This window comes from Lutra lutra, chromosome 7 (genome assembly GCF_902655055.1).
Source record: "Lutra lutra chromosome 7, mLutLut1.2, whole genome shotgun sequence".
NCBI classification, from domain to species: domain Eukaryota; kingdom Metazoa; phylum Chordata; class Mammalia; order Carnivora; family Mustelidae; genus Lutra; species Lutra lutra.
Window position 1 is genome coordinate 26936162 of NC_062284.1, and position 24637 is coordinate 26960798.

Sequence of the window (24637 nt, forward strand, 5' to 3'; positions counted from 1 at the left end):
CAGATAGACTATCTTTCCTCCTCCAAAGTTCTAGAATCTTGCTTAACTGACTTCAACTGAGAAAAAAATTAAACTGTTTGTTATGGGCTCAATTGTGCCACTTTCCCCGACAAATTCCTATGGTAAAATCCTAACCCTAGTACCTCAGAATAAGTTAAAGTGAGGCCCTAATCCAGTATGACTGATATCCTTATAAGAAGAGGAGATAGCACACAGACACACACACAGAGGGAAGACCAGGTGAAGATACAGGGGAAAGATGTCATCCACAATTCAAGCAGAGACACCTCAGAAGGAACCAACCATGCGTACACCTTGATCTCAGAAATCCAGCCTCCAGAAATGTGAGGAAATACATTTCTGTTTTTGAAGCCATCAAACTCTGATACTTTATTATGGCAGCCCCAGGAAACTGATACAACATCCATTTAAAGGAGAGAGTCAATTATCACATGGTTTCACTTATATGTGGAGCATAACAAATAGCATGGAGGACAAGGGGATATGGAGAGGAGAAGGGAGTTGAGGGAAATTGGAAGGGGAGGTGAACCATGAGAGACTATGGACTCTGAAAAACAATCTGAGGGTTTTGAAGGGGGGGGGTGGGGGATTGGGGGAACCAGGTGGTGGGTATTAGAGAGGGCACGGATTGCATGGAGTACTGGGTGTGGTGCAAAAACAATGAATTCTGTTACACTGAAAAGAAATAAAAAAATTTTTTTTAAATTTACAAATTAAAAAAAAGAAAAGAAAGGGTTTTTTTTTTTTACAAACTGTTTCAAATATTAGCAAAATGGCAGGGGGTGGGAGGTTGGGGGAACCAGGTGGTGGGTATTGGAGAGGGCACAGACTGCATGGAGCACTGGGTGTGGTGCAAAAACAATGAATATTGTTACACTGAAAATAAATGAATAAATAAATAAATAAATAAAGATCCAAAGCAAAAAAAAAAAGAAAGATAAAAAGAAAAAAAAAGACATAATCTTTTCACAGTTAACTATTTGAAATATTTCTTTCAAGTCTTTCATTGTTTTGTAAACATACACATACAGTATATATTTGTAAATAGGGGTTTCGCTGTATATATATTTTTTCTTTTTTTCTTCACATTATGAATGTTTTCTCATAAGATTAAATATTACTTAAGATATCATTTTAAATGTTCACAGAATATTCCATTGAAGGAATAAATCATGACTTATTTGAAAAAAAAATGGTAAACATACACTTCCCTAAGTTTTATTTTTTGTTTTTAAGACTATTTTATGAGATATCTGTTATGTCTTCTTTCTTCTTTCCAGATGCCCAGGCCCTACTATATACTTTTCAGGACCAAAAGAATTATGAGTTTCTCTTTAAAGCCTAAGTTCAGAGCATTGCCTTGCCTCCTCACACCCTACCCAGAGAGGAGGCAACTAGTTTGGATCACATTAAAGCCTACAGTAGCATGGCCTTCTGTTTTGACTACCAGGGAGATAAAAATTACAAAAAAAAAAAAGAAGAAGAAGAAGAAGAAGAAAGAAGAAGAGGAAAGAAGAAAGAAGAAAGAAGAAGAAGAAGAAATATAGTAACCTGCTTTATGCAAAGCAGGTTTTTTGTCCAGAAAGAGAATACCCTCCTTCAGACCAGTTAGCTGTTTTGGGGTCTGTTCAAGAACACATGCAGCATTCCCACTGCTGTCCAGGCCCTTATCAGATTTTACTTATTCTAGTTAAATCAGTTTATGACACATAAACTATTACTTAAGGACAATTTCTTCCATTTTCCATGTAACTATAGGTGTTTTTCCAATCACCAAAAGTTACTTGGTTCACTTATTTAGAATATTCCATTTTATATTTTAAGAGAAGTAACTTTATATTTTAAGGTCATTTTAAAATTTTGCTAAATTTTTTAAATGGCAGTATCACTTAACTATCAGACAGGCCTACAACTGCAATTCTCCACCTAACTAACCAGAGCACCAATCATTCCATTCCTCCACAGGAGAAACTGTCTAGACCTGCATGAACACTTCTTAATGAAGCCCTAATTGTCAAGCAGTACAATATCTTTAATATAATGAAAGATTATCAGCAGTAACAGCAAAAGGGAAGGTGCTGGGTTACAGCAGGCTTGGAGCCCTGTCCCACTGGGAAGATTATAATTACCATGCCAAATAGCAGGGCCAAGGTCTCAAAATCAATCCACTCCACCACATGGGTCAGGCTGGGTCTCTGCAATCAAAGCACATATTTCCTAATTAATGTTGGACATTATCCTCCTGGTGATAAGTTGTTTAAAAAAATATGTGCTATTCTTTATGGCAAGCCCACTCATTGGGCCATAGTCAAAAATCATACCACCCCCTTGCCTTTGAAATTAGAGTATATCATCAAGGAAAACCACTTGTGACTGAAGGCATAATAATGTCAAGCCTATGCATTTAGTTATAAGAAAAGCAAATTTCTTAAATCCTGACTCTGGCAACTCCATGAAGAACTGCAACCTGAATTGCAGGATTGATCCCTGAGGTTAGTGAGGTGCCCATATGTCTTCCTTAGTGTTGGAGCATGAGGCCAGGATGGCAATAACTGAAGGACACACATGTCCTACTCATCAGTTGTCCATCCACGCTCACTTCTTCTCCTAACAGCCCTGCAGAGTAGGGAAGCCTGGAGTCATGGGGAAATGGGAACATGGAATGTGAAGCAAGGGTACTTTGAGACTCTAATTGTTGGGAAAGATTGCACTGTGGCTCAGGGAGCTACCCACAGCACAGGCTTTGTGCTACATTAATGTTTTCTAAATTAAATAACTAACACTATACTACTACTTCAGAGTTAATAGAAATAACAGTGGCTTATGTGTAAGCTCTAGGACTCTGGGACATTTTGCCCTTAGAGTTAGTATTTGTTTATACCAACTCTAGGCTAGAAAAATTAAATAAATACATAAATAAATAACCATAGTTCCACATAGTTTTTTAAACCAGTTATTATTCTTTGGTTGACTGAACAGCCTGTAGTAGTGCTTTGCAGAACCCTCCTTTAGATTCTATAGAGTTGTTTTCAAATCCAGTTCTGTGTGCTGCTCCTCAAACAATGGCAGGCCTCCATCTCCAGTGGGTGCCTGGCCTCTCCTGCCTCCCTGCATTCATTCCTATATTCTTGCCAGACAAGCCATACACACACTGATGGGGTGCCATCAACCCCCAAACACACATCTCTAGGGACCTCCTGGTATCTGCAAGACAGAACCCCAACCTCACCATTTCTCACTTCTGCTCCAGGCAGGATGGCCCCCTCTAGTTCCCAAGGGCTGACAGCACCCAGAGTCAACTCTAACACCACTTTGCTATATAGCCCGGGGCAAATGAGTGACCATGATGAGACTTTCCTCAACTAACATGAGGAATAAAAAAATGTGTTTGCAATAAAGTCAAATGAAAAATATTCATCAATGTTGAGAGGTTTGTTAGTTCATACTTCTAGCATGGTTCCTGAGGGAGAAATGTGGAAATAGTAAATAAAAGAATGAAAATAATCTGCTAACACTTAGTTCCTGGACTGTCTTTGAATTTTATACTTTATCAAGTGGCAAACTGTTGGTTCAAAATGTTACAACTTACATCTCCTATCACCGCTAGCGCTGCTAATGCTGCAAGGGAACCCAACATGGCTGCCAGGGTTCTGTGAACAATCTGGAAAGAAACATAGGAAATTATTTCATTCTGGTCCACAGGGGTTTAAAATGCACAAAAGCCTATACTGCTATTTGTATCCATTAATGTCAGCCATTCTGTACTATATCTATTGACAAAATAAATCATGGGTCTTGCTGTTTCAGAGCCTGGACACCCCAGAGACACACAAAAATAGCACCAGTCCGCCTTTTAAAGAAAGCTAATTCATTTCCTGAATAATTAGATGACCCAGAAGTAGAAGCAGAAGGCTAAAGTATGGTGTATAAGGAAGTCTGCAGTTAATTGTCATTAATTATTTACCATACATCCCTAGGCAACTAGACCATTAGTTCCACAACATAAATCAATTCTGCCCAATTGCTGAGACTATTATTAAACCAAAGGCATATAATCAAATGCTTAATCTAATTGAGACTTCAGTGTTATCACTGAATCATGAAAGTACTTTTTCTATTTAATTATAATTCAAATGAACATGAAATTTCTGAGACAAAATATGAAGAAATGCAAAGATGCAGAGAAATTGGAACCCTCCAACATTGCTGGTGGGAATGTAAAATGATGCAGCCATTATGGAAAAGTTTAGCAGTTTCTTAAAAAGTTAAATAATAAATTACCAGATGACCAGAAATTCCACTCCTAGGAATTTACTCAAGAGAAATGAAAAATGTATGTCCAATTAAATTAATTAAATGAGGCCATTAAACAGAAGTGGTTCCAACACCTTAGCAGCCTACATTAAGCAAACGAAAATCTAAGCCTATAATAAATGCCTCAAGGCTAAGAAATAAAAATCTAAGGACAACTCATCATAAACAGCCAACTAGACATCCCAAACATGGCAAACACTTAAGCTACAGCTAATCAAATCATTTCCTTGCTATGTTTCCCCCTTTTCCCTATATAAGTCTTTCCCATAATTCCGTCGGTAGAGCACTCCTAAGCACTCCCAGTTTGGCACTGCCCAACTCAAACTTATTTTGGTCAGATAAACTCTTAGAAATTTACTATGCCTTGATCTATCTTTGAATAATTCACATAAAACATAAATGTTCATAGCAACATTATTCAAAATAGACAAAAACTGGAAACATTCCAAATGTCTATCCATGTTACCAAAGATAAAGAAAAAGTAGTATATGTTACAACATGGAACTACTGATACATGCTATGTTAAGAATGAATTGGGTAGGGGAGCCTGGGTGGATCAGTGGGTTGAGCCACTGCCTTCGGCTCCGGTCATGATCTCAGGGTCCTGGGATCGGGTCCCGCGTTGGGCTCTCTGCTCTGCGGGGGGCCTGCTTCTCTCTCTCTCTCTGCCTGCCTCTCTGCCTACTTGTGATCTCTGTCTGTAAAATAAATAAATAAAATTTTAAAAAAAAAAGAATGAATTGGGTAAATCTGAGGGGGAGACAAAGCGTGAGGGACTACGGACTCTGAGAAACAAACTGAGGGTTTTGAAGAGGAGGGTGGGGGGGATGGGTGAGCCCAATGGTGGGTATTAAGGAGGGCATGTATTGCATGGAGCACTGGGAATGGAGCATAAACAATGAATCTTGGAACATTGAAAAAATTAAAATAAAATAAAAATCAACCCAAAATGCATAATGCACAGTGAGAGAAATCAAACACAAAAGACTGCATATTGTGTCACTCCATTTATATGAACTACCCAGAAAAGGTTAATTTAGAGAGAGACAAAAAGACTGGGGTTAAACTACTAGAACTCATACAACAATTCAGCAACATGGCAGGATACAAAGTCAATGTACAGAAATCAGTGGCTTTCTTATTCACTAACAATGAAATCTTTGACAAAACGAAAAAATATACAGTGGAAAAAAGACAGTCTCTTCAATAAATGGTGCTGGGAACACTGGACAGTTATATGTAGAAGAATAAAACTCGACCATTCTCTTACACCGTACACAAAGATAAATTCAAAATGGATAAAAGACCTCAACGTGAGATAGGAATCCATCAGAATCCTCGAGGAGAATATAGGTAGTAACCTCTTCAATATCAGCCACAGCAACTTCTTTCAAGATATGTCTCCAAAGGCAAAGGAAACAAAAGCAAAAATGAGCTTTTGGGACTTCACCAAAATCAAAAGCTTCTGCACAGCAAAGGAAACAGTCAACAAAACAAAGAGGCAACCCACGGAATGGGAGAAGATATTTGCAAATGACAGTACAGACAAAACGTTGATATCCAGGATCTATAAAGAACTTTTCAAACTCAACACACACAAAACAGATAATCATATCAAAAAAGGGGCAGAAGATATGAACAGACGCTTCTCCAATGAAGACATACAAATGGCTATCAGACACATGAAAAAATGTTCATCATCACTAGCCATCACGGAGATTCAAATGAAAACCACATTGAGATACCACCTCCCACCACTTAGAATGGCCAAAATTAGCAAGACAGGAAACAACATGTGTTGGAGGGGATGTGGAGAAAGGGGAACCCTCTTACACTGTTGGTGGGAATGCAAGTTGGTGCAGCCACTTTGGAGAACAGTGTGGAGATTCCTCAAGAAATTAAAAATAGAGCTTCCCTATGACCCTGCAATTGCACTACTTGGTATTTACCCCAAAGATACAGATGTAGTGAAAAGAAGGGCCATCTGTACCCCAATGTTTATAGCAGCAATGGCCACGGTCGCCAAACTGTGGAAGGAACCAAGATGCCCTTCAATGGACGAATGGATAAGGAAGATATGGTCCATATACACTATGGAGTATTAGGCCTCCATCAGAAAGGATGAATACCCAACTTTTGTAGCAACATGGATGGGACTGGAAGAGATTATGCTGAGTGAAATAAATCAAGCAGAGAGAGTCAATTATCATATGGTTTCACTTATTTGTGGAGCATAACAAATGGCATGGAGAACAAGGAGAGTTAGAGAGGAGAAGGGAGTTGAGGGAAATTGGAAGGGGAGGTGAACCATGAGAGACTATGGACTCTGAAAAACAATCTGTGGGTTTTGAAGGGGTGGGGGGTGGGTGGTTGGGGGAACCAGGTGGTGGGTATTGGAGAGGGCACGGATTGCATGGAGCACTGGGTGTGGTGCAAAAACAATGAATACTGTTACGCTGAAAATAAATTTAAAAATTTTTTTTTAAATTAAAAAAAAAAAAGCCTGGGGTTGCCTAAGGCTGGAGGTAACAATAGAGACTGATTGCAAATGGGCTCAGGATGTCTTTATGGGGTGATGGAACATTCTAAAACTGTATCATGCTAATGGTTGCTGCCGTGGTCTGAATGTTTATGTCCTCCCAAAACTCATATGTTGAAATTCTAATTCCTAAATGATGATATTAGAAGGTGGGCTTTTGGGAAGTCATGAGGTCATGAGGCAGATTTCGCATGAATGGATTATAAAAGATAATAAAAGTGCCATTAAAAAAGAGGATCCAGAGAGATCTCTTGCTTCTTCCACCATGTGAGGATACAATGAAAAGTCTGCAACCCAGGAGAGTCCCCTCACCTGACCATGCTGGAACCTTGATCATGTCTTCCATTCTCCAGAACTGTGAAATAAATGTCATTTATAAGCCACCCAGTTTGTGGCATTTTGCTATAGCAGGCCTAAGAAATGAGTACTGAAAAGTGAGGACACTGCTATAAAACCTAAAAATGTGGAAGCAGCTTTGGAACTGGGTAATGGGTAGAGGGTGGAAGAGTATGGAAGGGCACACCAGGAAAAGCCTACATTGCTACTAACAGACCATTAAAAGCAATTTTGGTGAGCGCTCAGAAAAGAAAGCCCTCAGAGAAGCCTCAGTCTTCATAGAGAATACCTAAGTGATCATGAAGAAAATGTTGGTGGAAATATCAGTAAAGGCCATTCTGAGGAGGTCTCAGACAGAATGAGGAACATGTTATTGGACAATGGAGACAAGGTGATCCTTGTTATAAAGTGGCAAAGGACTTGGTTGAATTGTGTTTGTATCCTAGTTGTGCAAGGTAGAACCTGTAAGGAAAGAAATTGGCTAACTGGCTGAGGAGTTTTCTAAGCAAAAAGATGAAAAAGCTGCCTGGTTACTCTTCAGTGCTTGAAGTAAAATGAGAGAAGTGAGAAATGACTTAAAGATGGAACTGTTAATCAAAAAAGAAAGGGCACATGCATCCAAATGTTCATGCAGCAATGTCCACGATAGCCAAACTGGGGAAGGACCCGAGATGCCCTTCAACAGATGAATGGATGAAGGAGATGTGGTCCATATATACAATGGAATATTATTCAACCATAAGAAAGGATGAATACTCACTATTCATTGACATGGATGGAAGTGGAAGGGATTATGCTAAGTGAAATAGGTCAAGCAAAGACAATTACCATATGGTTTCATTCATTTGTGGAATATAAGGAATTAGCACAGAGGACATTAGGGAAAGGATGGGGAAACTGAAAGGAGGTGGGAATGATTAGAAGAGGAGATGAACCATAAGAGACTATGGCCTCTGGGAAACAACCTGAGGGTTTCAGAGTGGAAGGGAATGGGAGGATGGAGTGGCCTGGTGGCCTGGTACTAAGGAGGGCATGTGTTTTAATCAGCACTGATTATTACACACAAATAATGAATCATGGAACACTAACAAAACTAATGAGGTACTGTATGGTGATTAACATAACAATAAAAAATAAAATGTAAATTTAACATATTAAAAAAAAAACTAAGATTTACTTTGGAAAATAAGACCTCTAGTAAAGATATCCCTTCCCTTCTCACCTCAAAAGATAAATAAATAAATAAATAAATAAGAAGTTGAACTTTGAAGTTTGTAATTTTCAGGCTATTCAAACTGAAAAAAAATGGGAAAGTTTATTTAGGAATGAACACAAAGGGCATGGCCAAATTTGGTAAGGTTATCAGTTTGGATCTGACATCTCAACAGAAGCTAGGAGCTATTCATCAAGACAATGGGGAGAATAGTCAGCCATCTAAACAAAAGCCAAGACCTACATTCAACACAGTGAAAAAACAGCCCAGAAAGTATTTCAGAGATCATCAGTGCTGCCCCTCCCATTTTAGACCCAGAGTACAAGGGCCTATATTGCCATGTAGGATTTCAAAGGGTGGGCCAGTGGTGCTTGGCACTTCTTCATATCGTGGGCTCCAGTGGATCTGGTGTACAGTAATGCACAGAGTCAAGGCTATCTCCACCTAGATTTTGAAGAATGGAAACCCTGGAGCCTCAGTTTTGGACCCAGGAATGGGATCACCAAGAAACAAGATCACAGCAGAAAGCCCCTGCTAGGGCAATACCCAGAACAGCTGTAGACCAACAGAACCACAGGCCTTTGATTCCAGACAGCAGAATGGGGTGTGCCCAGCAAAGTCATGGGGGCAGGGTTACCCAAAGCAGAAGGCAGAACCCTTACTGGTTTTAGATTTGCTGGGGACCTATCAATCCTTTCTTCTTTCCTATATCTCCCTTCTGGAATGGGGATATTTATCCTATGCCTGTTCCACCATTGCATTTTGGAAGCACTTAACATGTTTGAGTTCACAGACTCAACATCTTTGGTTCAAAGCTGGGAGAAATTTGTTTCCAGATATACATTGACTCTCATCCAAATCTGATTTAGATGCTATTTAGATGAGACTTTGGACTTTAGACTTTTAAGTTAATGCTAGAATGAGTTAGGATTTACAGGGTTATTGAAATGGAATGAATTTTGTCTCTACTCTCTATACTGTCTATACTGCCTAGAGCAATCTATACTTTTAATGCCATTCTGATCAAAATTCCACCAGTATTTTTCCTAAAATTTGTATGGAATCAGAAGAGACCCCGAATTGCTAAGGAAATGTTGAAAAACAAAAATAAAACTGGCAGCATCACATTACCTGATTTCAAGCTTTACTACAAAGCTGTGATCACCAAGATAGCATGGTACTGGCATAAAAACAGACACATAGACCAGTGGAACAGAGGAGAGAGCCCAGATATGGACCCTCAACTCTATGGCCAAATAATCTTCAACAAAGCAGGAAAAAATATACAGTGGAAAAAAGACAGTCTCTTCAATAAATGGTGCTGGGAAAATTGGACAGCTGTATGTAGAAGAATGAATTTTGCATTTAAGAAGAACATGAATTTTGAGAAGCCAGGGGTAGAATTAATTATAATCTGAATGTTTCTGTGTCCCCAAAACTGTGAGAAATAAATTTGTTGATGATGAGGCACCCAATCAGTGGTATTGCATTATTGCAGCCCAAACAGACTAAGATAGGTGCTAAGGGCTGGTGAACACAGCAGGGAGCACTTCTGCCCTCAGCACAGATGGACACTCAGGGCCTTGAGACATGGAAGGGAGCACTTCTGCCCACCTGTCAGGGATTCCTGAGGTAAGAACCACACCACTCCCTCACAGGACCCCTGGAGGAGGGTGCTGCCTCCAAAATGAAATGCAAATGAGCCTGCTTCTTATTCACATAACACCAAGGCACCATGTCCAGGCAGTGACAGACAACTGTGCTCAGGGAATGGCCAGGAAACTAAAGCCAACCATGCCCCCTCACAGAGCTCATGATCCATAGGGAACTAAACACAACCATGGGTCTGCACCTCAGAACAAGCTGGAGGGAGAACAGAGAGCAGATGTTTCTCCCACAGAGTCCAGAAGGGGCTTTAGGGCTAGAAACAATGAGATTTCTCAGCACATCTATGAGAATAGCTAAAATAAAAAGTAAAAACAACACTAAATTCTGGTGAGGATGCAGAGACTGACTCACTCACATGTTGAGTGAGGAGTGTTGGTAGGAATTAAAATGGTCCAAAAAACTAAACGTGCAACTGCCTTATAACCCATCAATTCCATCCCACACATTTTATTCCAGGGAAATGAAAACCCATATTCACACAAACCTTGTACATGAATAATCATAGTAACTTATTTGTAACTGCCCCAAACTAGAAATAAGCCAGATGTCCTTCAAGAGGTGAGTGGTTAAACATCTACATTATGGTGAAAAGGTACAAACCACTGATAGAAGCAACATTATTGAAATGATAAAATTACAGAAATAGTGGGCAGATTAGTAATTGTCAGTGGGAAGGGGATTATAAGGAATGGAAGGAATTGGATGTGGATATAAAAGGGCAACATGAGGGGTCCTTGCGTGAATGGAGATATCCTGTATCTTGAATGGCTACATTAATATCCTGGTTGTGATTTTCTACTATAGTTTTATAAAGAGGAAGTGAATATGCTAGATCCGTAATATGCCACTTTGGCATATTGATTATTTTTTTTAACACCTTAATTTAATTTTATTTTTTTCAGTGTCCTAAGATTCGTTGTTTATTCACCACACCCAGTGCTCCATGCAATATGTGCCCTCCTTAATATTATTTGAGAAACAGCTGCTACAAAAAAGACACTCTAAACATTTTTTGTCCCCCTGAAAAGAAAAAATAAATAAATATCCTATGTGAAAGGTATTTTCCCTGTACCAGGAGGATAGATGCCATCCTCATCACCAGAAATAGGGAATTCAGGGCTGAGAAGGCTATGTAAACAAGACTTGTTGTTTCACTCACTTACTACCCAAACTCAAACCCTTTTCTCCTGTCAATTCTTCAATAATGTATTATTTTCTTGTCTAAAAGATGTAAAAGCTGGCTACTTTGCTTATTTCTTTGAGTCTCATATTTGGAGGGGGGCTCCTATATGTACAAAATTGGTTTGTATTCTCCTAGTAATCTACCTTCTGTCAACTTAATTAGCAAACTGTGATATAATGATGATAAAAAATATATCTTTTGTTATTTCGATGACCAACAATTGTTTCTCAGATATATCTAATCTTCATCCACAGTTCTTGAAAACATTTCAGCGCTATAAAAGTGAAATGAGATTAAAGAGTGCACTAGTGTTGATGAGCACCAGGTGTTATACAGAACTGTTGAATCACTAAATTGTGCACCTGAAACTAATATGACACTATATTTCAACTAGAAGTTAAATAAAAACTTAAAAAAAAAGGAGTCCTTGGGGTGCCTGGGTGGCTCAGTGGGTTAAAGCCTCTGCCTTCAGCTCGGGTCATGGTCTCAGGATCCTGGGATCGAACCCCACATCAGGCTCTCTGCTCAGCAGGGAGCCTGCTTCCTCCTCTCTCTCTCTCTCCGCCTGCCTCTCTGCCTACTTGTGATCTCTGTCTGTCAAATAAATAAATAAAATCTTAAAAAAAAAAAAAAGGAGTCCACATGTCATGATGAGCACCAGGTGTTATATAGGAGTGTTGGATCACTATATTGTACACCAAAACTAATATTACACTGTATGTTAACTAACTGGAATTTAAATTGAAAATTTAAATAAGTAAATATAAATAAATAAATAAATAATAAAATCGGTGTCTTATTAATGACAGTGACTTTTGGACCCCACTCAAGGGCAGTGGTTGGTTGCCAGGAAGATCAACCATGTGACTAGAGGATTAAAACTGTTAGTTTCACTCCCCAAACTCCAGAGAGGAGAGAGGGGATGAGTCAGCCAATAGCCAATGACTTATTTAATCATGACTATATAATGAAACCTCCGTAAAAATCCAAAAGGATAGCTGTTGGTCCTTGTTTTCAGAGGGCTTCCATGCGTGGGAAACCAGAACACTTTCACATGCCATCAAGCTGGGACCCAAGCTCCATGAGATCAGAAGCTCTTTTCTTGGACACCTTGCCTTGTGTATCTCTTCGCATTCTTTAATGTACCGGTAGATATAAGTAAGCGTTTCCCTGAGTTTTGTGAGCCACTCCAGCAAATTAATCAAACCTAAGGAGGAAGTTGCTGGCACCTCAAATTTGTTGCCAGTTGGTCAGAAACCTGGGGCTTATGACTGGTTTCTGAAGTTGGGAGAGGACACTGAATGCTTAACCTGTGGAATCTGATTTTATCACTGCGTATATAGTGTCATAATTGAGTTAAGTTCTCAGACACCAGTAGGGTGTCTGACAATTGCTTAGTGTTGGTGGGGACTCGCATGCTAGAATTGACTCTGAGAACCCTAAAAGATTAGCCAAAGAATGTAGGCTAGAAAGAAGGGAAATGTCTCCCATCTCCACAGTTACAAAACATTACCCTCAGGGGAAAGTGGATAAAGAGTACAGGGAATCACTGTATTTCTTTTTTTGTTTTTTTTGTTTTTTTTTTAATTTTTATTTTTTCGGCATAACAATATTCATTATTTTTGCACCACACCCAGTGCTCTATGCAATCCGTGCCCTCTACAATACCCACCACCTGGTGCCCCAACCTCCCACCCCCCACCCCTTCAAAATTCTCAGTTCGTTTTTCAGAGTCCATAGTCTCTCATGGTTCACCTCCCCTTCCAATTTCCCTCAACTCCCTTCTCCTCTCCATCTCCCCTTGTCCTCCATGCTATTTGTTATGCTCCACAAATAAGTGAAACCATATGATAATTGACTCTCTCTGCTTGACTTATTTCACTCAGCATAATCTCTTCCAGTCCCGTCCATGTTGCTACAAAACTTGGGTATTCATCCTTTCTTTTTTTTTTTACAGCTTTATAAACATATATTTTTATCCCCAGGGGTACAGGTCTGCGAATCACTGTATTTCTTTCAACTCTATGTGAATAGGCAGCTATGTAAAACTTAAAACTTTAATTAAAAAAAAAAAAGGCCTGCTTCTCTCCTCCAAGACACTGCTAAACTTAAAACAATAAGAGAATGTAGGATCCTATTCAGCATACCACTTACAATAAAAAAGCAAAAAAACAAATTTTTTTAAGAAAAAGAACATATGGGTTCAAATCAGATGACCCCAAGGATCCTTTTCATTCCAGAATTCCATGGCAATATCTTCCTAAATTTGGAAAGCTGAAATTAATGCCTTTGAAATATAAGAAGCTTTCACAACAAAATGCCCACTTTAATTGAAAAATAACAACAGTGCACTGCTCACTGCTCGAAGTACTGAGGACTCAGCAATAAAGAGACAGGAGTGTCGTGGCTGTGTGGAGCCCACTCCTTGTAAACAAGAAATGAGTGTTTGGTAAACAGAGTAAGTGAGGTCCTGGGCCAAAGGGGCCTGAAGGTATGACACAGTCAGAACACAGGACACCCAGAGAAGGAGGGGAGAGTCAGCTCTGAGTAGGTGTCAGGGCCAAAAGGGGCTTCAGTGTCAGGGACAGAAGGGAAGGAGAGGGGGGGCCAGAGTCAGGGCCAGGCAATTGGGCCATGGTCAGAAGAGATTTGGATTTAATTTCATATTTCTCATTCAAAACAAACCAACTATTTGCCAAAATAAGTTGCATGTATTTCCTGCTTTGTATGTGTGTATATGAGAAAGAATAAAGAACAGTGAGAAAGAATTATAGGAAAATGTTGCAGATCAACAAACTTTAAGACAGCATGGAGCCTTGAGTGAGTTCTAAGCAACCTGAGTGTATGTTAATTTCCCCTGTTTTTGTTTAATCCAATGAGGCAGGCTGCCAAGAAGCAAAGCTCTTTTCCTTCTCACCATGGTTCCAAGGCAGCTTACATTTGTCTTATTTTTTCTATTTTTGAAAAGTATTACATAGAACATTTTTCTAATTGGTCAAAAGTAGTTTTTAATACACTCTACATGAAAATCATTGAAAGCTTCATGAAAGATAATAAAGCACTATACATAATTTCATGAAGTCTGTACATAAATGCATTCTGTTCAAGGTTTAAAATCATTTTAGAAACAGCTTTCATGAACAACAACGTATCTCTATATTTTGCCTGCTATGTGTGATATATTACAGAAACCTAAAATGGGGACGCCTGGGTGGCTCAGTTGGTTAAGCAGCTGCCTTCGGCTCAGGTCATGATCCCAGCGTCCTGGGATCGAGTCCCGCATCGGGCTCCTTGCTCAGCAGGAGCCTTCTTCTCCCTCTGCCTCTGCCTGCCATTCTGTCTGCCTGTGCTCGCTCTCTCTCCCTCTCTCTCTGACAAATAAATAAAATCTTTAATAAAAAAAAAGAAAGAAAGAAACCTAAAATGAAGTTCAAAATCTACATTGAAATGCAACTTTTCTCAAAAGTGCTCAAAGAGATCACTTTTATGTGAAGCAATACCTTTTTAACTATTATTTTTACAAATAACACAGGCAAAGTTGTTTCAAAATGTCAATAAACTATTCTGGGCAATGCAGGTTCCAACAACCTTGACAGGTGTCATACTAATCACAGAGCCTCTGTTAATATAGACAACCACTTTCAATGTATTATGAAGTAGATTGCACGGGTGATGATAAAGTTGCACTTTAACTGCATTCCTTATGACCTCATTAAGGGCTTAAATCAGTTATCTTCAGTTATGTCATTTATTCTATTACATTAAAAAATACTAAATATTCTGTTATTATGATGATGTAGTCTTATACTAGTCCAAGAAGGAAGAAAAGAGGAAGGAGAAGAATGAGAAGATAAGATAGAGGAAGGGAAGAGGGGGGAAAGAGAGACAGAGAAAGTGACACTATCAAAGTACACCACAGTGATCCAGGTCTTCATCAGAACCAGTGTTTTAGAACCTAAACATTATCCTCACTTTGAATCGCCATTCTCTGTCTTCTGCCCCACCCTGTCCTCAGACTAACCACATTGGGCTGGAATGATTGGGCACTCGGAACAAGCCATGACCTCTCACCCTGCACCCGACTTGTCAGGCTCCCTTCTCACTAGCAGCACTTTCAGCCAATGCTCTACTGAGTCTCACATGACACAGAAGATGGATGGAACATTAAGTGTGTTCCAAAGATCTTGAGTTACCTGAAGTGTTGATAATCTTAGCTCAACAGAAGACCTAGTGGGCCAACAGGCATGGGAGATGGTGGTTAAAGATAGATTCACATATGCGTCTCTACAATGTTTCCAAAACCATAATTACTACCAGGATTCCCTTCTCAAGATGCATCCAGAAGAAAGAGATGAAAGAACATGTACCCTGGGAGGGACCACAGGCTACCTGGGAGTCAGTACCCAGCCCTACTAATCCACTGAGGCCACACAAGCAGGCATGACAAATGCTGATCTGAGCAGAGCTTCAGACGTGCTGTGCAGACAAGAGTCCTCTCATCAAGTCCCAGCAGAGCAGAAAGCAGTGGGTTGTAAGTCACTGGGATGTTTGAGTGAGCTGTGGATACAGAAAATGTTGACTAATTTGGACATGGGTCCAGAAGTAGGACACTACAATTATAAAAACCTAAAATACATAGCAAGGCTTTCAAGGCTGGGAAGTAGTCCATAAAAGACTTGACATCAAATGTGATAGAAAATTGCAACTCAACTTATTTGGTAGAAAATCTTTAATAAGAGGGTCACCTGTAATAGGTAAGATACCAAAAATGTATGGATGAGCTTGGAGGTTTGGGCACATGGCTGAGGCAGCTGACAAAACACAGAAACTGTGAGGTAGGAGGTGAATGCTGGAACAAGGGGTTGTGTGGTGTGAGGTGGATGATGGAAAAGGGGGCTATAAGGTAAGAGGTGGGTACTGGAACATGCAGTTATAAGGTGTGATGGGGGGGTGAGGTGGATGCTGGAACATGGGGCTGTGAGGTGTGAAGTGGATGCTGGAATATGGGGCTGTGAGGTGAGAGGTGGGTGCTGGAACATGGAGTTGTGAGGTGTGATGGGGGATGTGAGGTGGATGCTAGAACATGGGGCTGTGAGGTGAGAGGTGGATACTAGAACATGGCTTATGAGGTGTGAGGTGGATGCTAGAACATGGGGCTATGAGGTGTGAGGTAGTGCTGGAGCATGGAGAGGTGTGAAGTGGGTGCTAGAACATGGGGGCTATGAAGTGTGAGGTGGATGCTGGAATATGGGGCTGTGAGGTGAGAGATGGGTGCTGGGACATGGGGTTGTGAGGTGTGATGGGGAATGTGAGGTGGATGCTAGAACATGGGGCTGTGAGGTGAGAGGTGGATGCTGGAACATGGCTTGTGAGGTGTGAGGTGGTGCTGGAACATGGCGGGTGTGAGGTGTGAGGTGGATGCTGGAACATAAGTTGTGAGGTGTGAGGTGGATGGTGGAATAGGCTTTTAGGCAATTCCCACTGAGTAAGTTCCCTGTAGGCCTGTGGGTTTCCTCACAGTGCCCTCCCAGAGTGAAAGGTGGGTTGTATGTCATCCCCATCTCGCAGTGGTTCGCAATATGAATGAGAATTTGCACTCAAAGTTTGTAGCTCTTGGATTGGACAGGAGGCTGGAAAAGGTGAGAACTTTAGGGCATCTTGGGAGAAGTATATTTGGGTGCAGAGGTAAACATTGTGACTGGTGGGTGAACTGGGATGGATTGTATTATATGCTCCTAATCATCACCCCTGACCCCAGGCCATTAACCTACTTTGTCAGATAGCATGTGATCTGATGGGAGCAATCTACTACCTAGCACCCTGCTTCCAATACTTAGTTTTTTCTGCCCTTAGTGTGTATGTTGTCAGTCCTGGCTGCTTGTTCTTGCTGATATCTTACCATTATTTTTATGTATATGGTATATTCCCTTTGCAAGGCCCATCATGCACTATGTGACCCAAGGAGAATGTATATGTACAAATCATATATTTTCTCTTTAGGTATTACCCAAATAGTACCGAGTTAATTTTCTGGCATGGCTTATGTACCACAAAATTATAGATCCTCGAGCTTAAAGGCACCTCAAGATGTCATCTGGTATAGTCTTCAAGCATATAAAACATACTGACTCTGACTTTAGAACTAAAGTTCCACAGCTGCAGGCTGTGAACATGTAGTCATGTGAAGGTCAACCAAATCACCAATTGATCCTGTGTTGCCTAGGAAGACAGGTTGAGTTTCTCCTCAAAAAGGAAAATTGTGTTACTGAATTTTCAATGCAAAGTTCATAAGGTATAAATTTCTATTGCATATTACAAACATTTCTGCTAAGAAACTACATAAGCTTGGCTATCACAGTAAAAGAAAACATGCCATTTGTTAACTCTTTTAGCCTTGGAGAACCACAAAAGGTGGCCACAATTCCCCAAATACATTTAGAGAATTAGGATGTTACCAAAAACTTTTTTTCATGTGTCTATATCTTAAAGGTTGAAATAAAGATTAGAAAAACACATTGTTTAAAGTTTCCCACAACTTCCTTGCAACATTTTTCCAAAATGAGTGGTCTCTGGCCACACATCATCAAATGGACATTATTTCCAGGGCAGGATGAAAATACCATATTAGGTATGTCTACTTCCTTTTTCACAACTCTCAAGGAAGCCAGGTATACACAGGTGGTCTCAACTGTTTCCACCACCTTCCCATACTGTCCTCTTGCCTTGGAGGACAAGCAATGCTACAGAGTTGATCTGGAATCAGAAATGCCAACACAGCCCAAGTGGGGTATGGCTTGAACCCTATTCTGCCTCAGATATGCATGAACACACCTGAGCTGGGGATTTTTGTTTAACAACATACAGCCACCTGCCAAACTGTGAGACTAAGGTGGGAACACAGTGTTTGATCTTTTTTTTTTTTTTCAAAGATTTTATTTATTTGACAGTGAGAGAGAGATCACAAGTAGGCAGAGAGGCAGACAGAGAGAGAGGGGGAAGCAGGCTTCCCACCTAGCAGAGAGCCTGATGCGGGGCTCAATCCCAGGACCCGGAGATCATGACCCGAGCTGAAGGCAGAGGCTTATCCCACTGAGCCACCCAGGTGCCCCACACAGTGTTTGATCTTGAAAAGAAAGTGCGTTTCCTGAATTTTGTGTGAAGTGTCCATGATGCACAAACCTCAAAAGCAGTGTTGGGACTGACCTAAGTGAGGTGGGAGCCCCCCAAACAAGGAACAATAAGGTGGGTCTCAATGACTCCAGCCAGACTCAGGCTTCTGGAACAACTATCTGCCTCTTCTGCACATGGGAGACTCTGGAAAGGAGGAAAAGTCATGAGGGCATCAGGTGACATGGGGGATGGGTGGCAAGAAGAGCAGACACCCTCATGGTCAGGCCCACCCAATTCTATGAGGATGGTGCTGTCACCCTGAGAAGCTCTGAAATCACACATCCTTCCTGGCTCATTCTGGCCCAGGTGCACCAGGTAAGGCCCACAGGACCCAGGCCACCACCACCTCCACCCCACACTGCTCAGCAAGCACACCCCCTTCCATTCTTTTCAGAATTTCTTAAGCAAACTTCAAGCAGAGAAAGTCAATTATCATATGGTTTCACTTACTTGTGAAGCATAAGGAATAACATGGAGGACATTAGGAGAAGGAAAAAAAAAGTGAATTGGGGGAGATCGGAGGGGAGATGAAGCATGAGAGACTGTGGACCCTGAGAAACAAACTGTGGGTTTTGGAGGGGATGGGGAAGAGAGGTTGGGTGAGCCTGGTGGTGGGTATTAAGGAGGGCACATATTGCATAGAGCACTGGGTGTGGTGCATAAACAATGAATCTTGGAACACTGGAAAAACAAAATTAAATTAAAATTTAAAATGTTAAAAAAAAAAAGAAAGAAAAGGTTCACATAGACATTTGCAGAAAAACATGAGTGAGCTTGGGGAAGACTCTGGAACAGTGATGGATGCTGGAAATTCTCTCTGATGGCAGTGCCAATACTTAAGAACTGGGAACAGCCAGTGCTTCCCCAAGGCACGACACCAGCTTGGCAAGAGTCATTATATTCTCTCTAGTTATGAGAGAACCAGACTCAACAGGCTCTGACACTGAAGTTCAATTGCACCATTCCTTCCAGTAGGGGCCTGATTGCCCTACACTTTCAGCTGGCCTCTTAATGCCTGCACAGCCACAGTGCATGGGGCCAGCAGGTCTCTTCTCACTGTGGTCCCTCTGTAACCCAGGCTTCCTCACACACACCATCACTAAGGCAAGAAGAAGGAGGAGTTGCTCTGCTGATAACCCAACAACCAGGCATAAGGCAAGACCACATCTTACTTCAGAGGGGAGGGTGTTCATCCCACCATGCACTGAAAGACCAGAGTAACTTCACATCATGGGACAGAAGGATGAAGGCCAATCACCTATATAAAATGGCCACATCCTCTTCCTAAGAGACAAGGGGAAGAAGACCCACCTGGCAGGCAGTGCCACCAGTAACAATATCAGAACAAACATAGATGAAAGCCTGGCCCTGGCCCAGCAGGGGAGCTGTTACGACCTGAGCTATAAGGAAACACAGAAATATAATTCAGTACAACCAGGAAAACAACACATGAACAAAATGAGAAATTTAACAAATGGATAAGAAATCATAAAAAATAACCAAACAAATTCTGGAGCTGAAGAATTTAATGAATGAAATGAAAAATGCAACAGAGAACATCAGCAGCAGGGTAGATCAAATGGAAGATAAAATAAATGATCTAGACAACAGAAACTTTGAAATGACCCAAACAGAGTAGAACACAGAGAAAAGAATGAAAAAAGAGCAAAGAAAACCTACATGATCTATGAAACTCCACCAAACATTCAAATAGAATAATTGGGGCTCCTGAAGAAGAAAGAGAAGGGGGGAAGAAAGTTTATTTGAAGAAATAGCTGAGCCAAACCTGGAGAGAGATTTGGACATCTCAATGCAAAAGAACTTCTCCAGGATACATTATAATGTACGAGGTATAATGTATAATGTACAATGTAATGAAAATTCAAAGATTAAAGAAAATTCTAAAAGCTGTGAGAGAAAAAAAAGGTTGTAACCATGAAGGATCTCCCTTAGGCTTTCAGAGGCTCTCTCAACAGAAACACTGCAGGCCAGGAGAGAGTATAATGACATATTCAAAGTCTTAAAAGATAGGAAAGAGAAACAAAAGCCAAAACAAAAGCTGAAGGAGTTCATCACTATTAGACCTGCCTTGCAAAAAATGCTAAAAATAGTTCTTCAATAATACCAAAAAAAAATCTGATTTTATACACAACTAATGAATGATTGAACACTACATCAAAAACCAATAGTGTACTATATGTTGCCTAATTGAACATTTAAAAAAAAAACCTGATTTTAAAATGGGCAGAGGAGCTGAATAGACATTTTTCCAAAGACATACAAATGGCCAAAAGCACATGGAAAAGGATGTTCAACATCACTAATCATCTGGGAAATGCAAATCAAGAACCACCTTACAGCTTTTAGGGAACCCTTGTGCACTATTGGTGGGACTGTAAGTTGGTTCATCCACTATGGAAAATAGTATGAAAGATCCATAAAAAATAAAAATAGAACTCTTACAGGATCCAGCAATTCCCCTTATGAATATATATCCAAAAGAAATAAAAATAAGAGTGGAGGAAGCAAGATGGCAGAGAAGTAGCAGACTGAATTATCATTAGGTCCCAGGAGTTCATTTAGATAGTGATCAAACCATTCCAAACACCTACAAACTCAACAGGAGATAGAAAAGAAGAGCAGCAACTCTGGGAACAGAAAATCGACCACCTTCTGGAAGGTAGGACGTGTGGACAAGCGAATCTGAACCCATGGGAAGAGAGACTGCAGTGGGAGGAGTCAGCTTCTGGCCAGCGGAGAAGCAGCAGAGCACAAAATCAGAACGTTTAGAAGTCTGCTTCACTGAGCGACATTGCTCCAGAGGATAAGTGGGGGTGGAGGTCTCACGGGGACATTGTGGTCTCAGGACCTGCAGGGTCACAGAAAGACTAGGGGTATAAGTGCAGTAGAGCTGCCAAGTATCAGAACAGGGAAACTGGCTACTACAAAGACGGAGAAAAGAAATGCGCACTCTCAGCTCAGGGTTACCTTAAACCATGATCCAAAGCACAGTCGGGCCACTGCTCTTCGATCAGAGACCCCAAAAGTGGCAGATCCAGAGAGACCCCCTCCTTCCTCCTTTGGGAGGAGAGGCACAGGAGTTCACAGGAGGAATCTGCTGGGTTCGGAGACTCCAAATGGGGCTGTGTGCCAGAGACAGAAATGCTCGGTCACAGGCCAGGTGAGCTCAGAGTGCAGTTGGAAACCAGGGAGATAGAAGGGATTGACTGCTTCTCTCTGAGAGCACACAGAGGAGTGGGGCCTCGAGCTCTCAGCTCCTCTGGGCTAAAGAATCAGGGGCTGCCACTTTCATTCCCATCCTCCAAACCTCTACAGAAAGTGTTCAGGGAACAAAAGCTACCAAGAGTGAACCTGAGCAGATTACTTAGCCTGGCATCTGGCAACGCTGGTGCAATTCCGCCTCCACAAGGACATTTGAGAATCACTGCAACAGGCCCCTCACCCAGATCAGCAAGAACATCCAGCCAAGACCAAAATCATCTATCAAGGAGAAATGTACAACTCCAGAGCTAGGGGAAAGCAATGTAGAGAATTCATGGCTTTTCCTGCATGATCCTTTAGTCTTGCAAAATTAAATTTTTTTTTCTTATTCTATTTTTAAAACATTTTCTCTTTCCTCTTAAAACATTTTTTAGCTATTTTATCTTAACAATACTTTTTCTTAAAATATCTTTTTAAATTCTCATTGTTATAATCATATTTTAATCCCTTCATTGTATTTAACCTTATTTTTGTATACATGTAGGATATTTTTTCTTTAAAATTTTGGGATATGATCTCTTCTAATAGATCAAAATATACCTTAAATCTAGCACAAGACTTTGTTCTAGTCTCCAGCTTGATCACATTCTCTCCTCTGTTTTTTTTTTCTTTTTCTAACCAACTTATCAATTCCTTTTTTAGAATGTTTTTTAATTTTTCATCTTTACAGTCATATTCCATCCTTTCATCTTCTTTACCCTTATATTTGTATATACATAAGTTTATCTTTTTTTTTAATTTTGGGAGGTAGTTTCGTCTAAGAGACCAGAATACACCCAAAATCAAGTGGGTGTCTCTGTCCTATTCATCAGTCTAATATATATTTATTTTTCTTTTTTTTTATTCCCCCCCCTTTTTCTCCCCCCAGTTATGGGTCTCTTCTGATTTGGCTAGTGTATATTTTTCTGGGATCTTTGCCACACTTTTTTTTTTAAAGATTTTATTTATTTGTCAGAGAGAGGGGAGAGCGAGCGAGCACAGGCAGACAGAATGGCAGGCAGAGGCAGAGGGAGAAGCAGGCTCCCCGCCAAGCAAGGAGACTGATGTGGGACTCGATCCCAGGATGCTGGGATCATGACCTGAGCCGAAGGCAGCTGCTTAACCAACTGAGCCACCCAGGCGTCCCTTCCACACTTTTAATATTTTATTCTCTCATTCATATGTTCTTATCTGGATAAAATGACAAGGCAGAAAAACTCACCAAAAAAAAAAAAAAAAAAGAACAAGAGGCAGTACCAATGGCTAGGGACCCTAATCAATATGCACATTGGTAATATGTCAGAACTAGAGTTCAGAATGATGCTTATCAAGGTGCTAGCTGGCCTCAAAAAAGACATGGAAGATATTAGGAAATCCCTTTCTGGAGAAATTAAAGAACTAAAATCTAACCAAGTTGAAATAAAAAAAGCTATTAATGAGGTGCAATCAAAAATGGAGGCTCTTACTGCTAGGATAAATGAGGCAGAAGAGAGAATTTGTGATAAAGAAGACCAAATGATGGACATAAAACTGAGAAAAGACAGAAAAACAACTAATGGACATGAGGGGAGAATTCAAGACATAAGTGATACCATAAGATGAAACAATATAAGAATAATTGGGATCCCAGAAGAAGAAAGAGAGAGAGGGGCAGAAGTTATATTAGAGCAAATTATAGTAGAGAATTTCCCTAAGGGAACAAGCATCAAAATCCAGGAGATACAGAGAACTCCCTTCAAAATCAATAAAAATAGGTCCACACTCTGTCAACTATTAGTAAAACTTATTACAAGTCTTACTGACAAAGAGAAAATCCTAAAGGCCAGCTCTGGACAAGAAGTCTGTAACATACAATAGTAAAAATATTACATTGGTAGCCAACTTATCCACAAAGACCTGGCAGGCCAGAAAGAACTACCATGATATATTCAGAGCACTAAACAAGAAAAATATGCAGGCAGGAATACTGTATCCAGCTAGGTTGTCATTAAAAATAGAAGGAGAAATAAAAAGATTCCAGGACAAACAAAAATTAAAAGAATTTGCAAACACCAAACCAGCCCTACAGGAAATATTGAAAGGAGTCCTCTAAGCAAAGAGAAAGCCTAAAAGTAATAGACCAGAAAGGAATAGAGACAATATAGAGTAACAGTCACCTTCCAGGCAATACAATGGTACTAAATTCATGTCTTTCAATAGTGACCCTGCATGTAAAAGGGCTAAATGTCCCAATCAAAAGACACAGGGTATCAGAATGGATAAAAAAACAGAACCCATCCATTTGCTGTCTACAAGAAACTCATTCTAGACCCAAAGACAACTCCAGATTTAAAGGGAGAGGATGGAAAACAATTTACCATGCTAAAGGATATCAAGAGAAAGCTGGGGCCTTAGATCAGATCAACTAAATTTTAAGCCAAAGACTATAATAAGAGATGAGGAAGGACACTATATCATACTCAAAGGGTCTGTCCAACAAGAAGATCTCACAATTTTAAATATCTATGCCCCTAACAGGGGAGCAACCAGTTATATAAATCAGTCAATAACAAAATCAAAGAAACACATTGAAAATATACAATAATAGTAGGGCATTTTAACACCCCTCACTGAAATGGACAGATCATCTAAGCAAAAGATCAACAATGAAATAAAGGCCTTAAATGACACACTGGACCAGATGGACATCACAGATATATTCAGAACAGTCCATCCCAAAGCAACAGAATACACATTCCTCTCTAGTGCACATGGAACATTCTCCAGAACAGATCACATCCTGGGTCACAAATCAAGTCTCAATGGGTACCAAAAGACTGGGATCATTCCCTGCATATTTTCAGACCACAATGCTTTGAAACTAGAACTCAGTCACAAGAGGAAAATTGGAAGTTACTCAAATACATGGAGGCTATGGAGCATCCTACTAAA

General features: G+C 40.3%; 1 protein-coding gene across 4 annotated transcripts in view; it reads right to left on the reverse strand.

Moving 5' to 3' along the window:
• The window catches only part of OCA2 (OCA2 melanosomal transmembrane protein), a 504704-nt gene that overhangs the window by 329651 nt on the left and 150416 nt on the right, over positions 1-24637 (reverse strand). For all 4 annotated transcript variants that reach the window (XM_047738795.1, XM_047738792.1, XM_047738793.1 and 1 more), the window contains 2 exons: positions 3611-3682; positions 2151-2216 (listed from right to left, as the gene is read on the reverse strand). In XM_047738795.1, coding sequence (XP_047594751.1) covers positions 2151-2216; positions 3611-3682 — 138 coding nt within the window. The remainder of the gene's footprint in view (positions 1-2150; positions 2217-3610; positions 3683-24637) is intronic.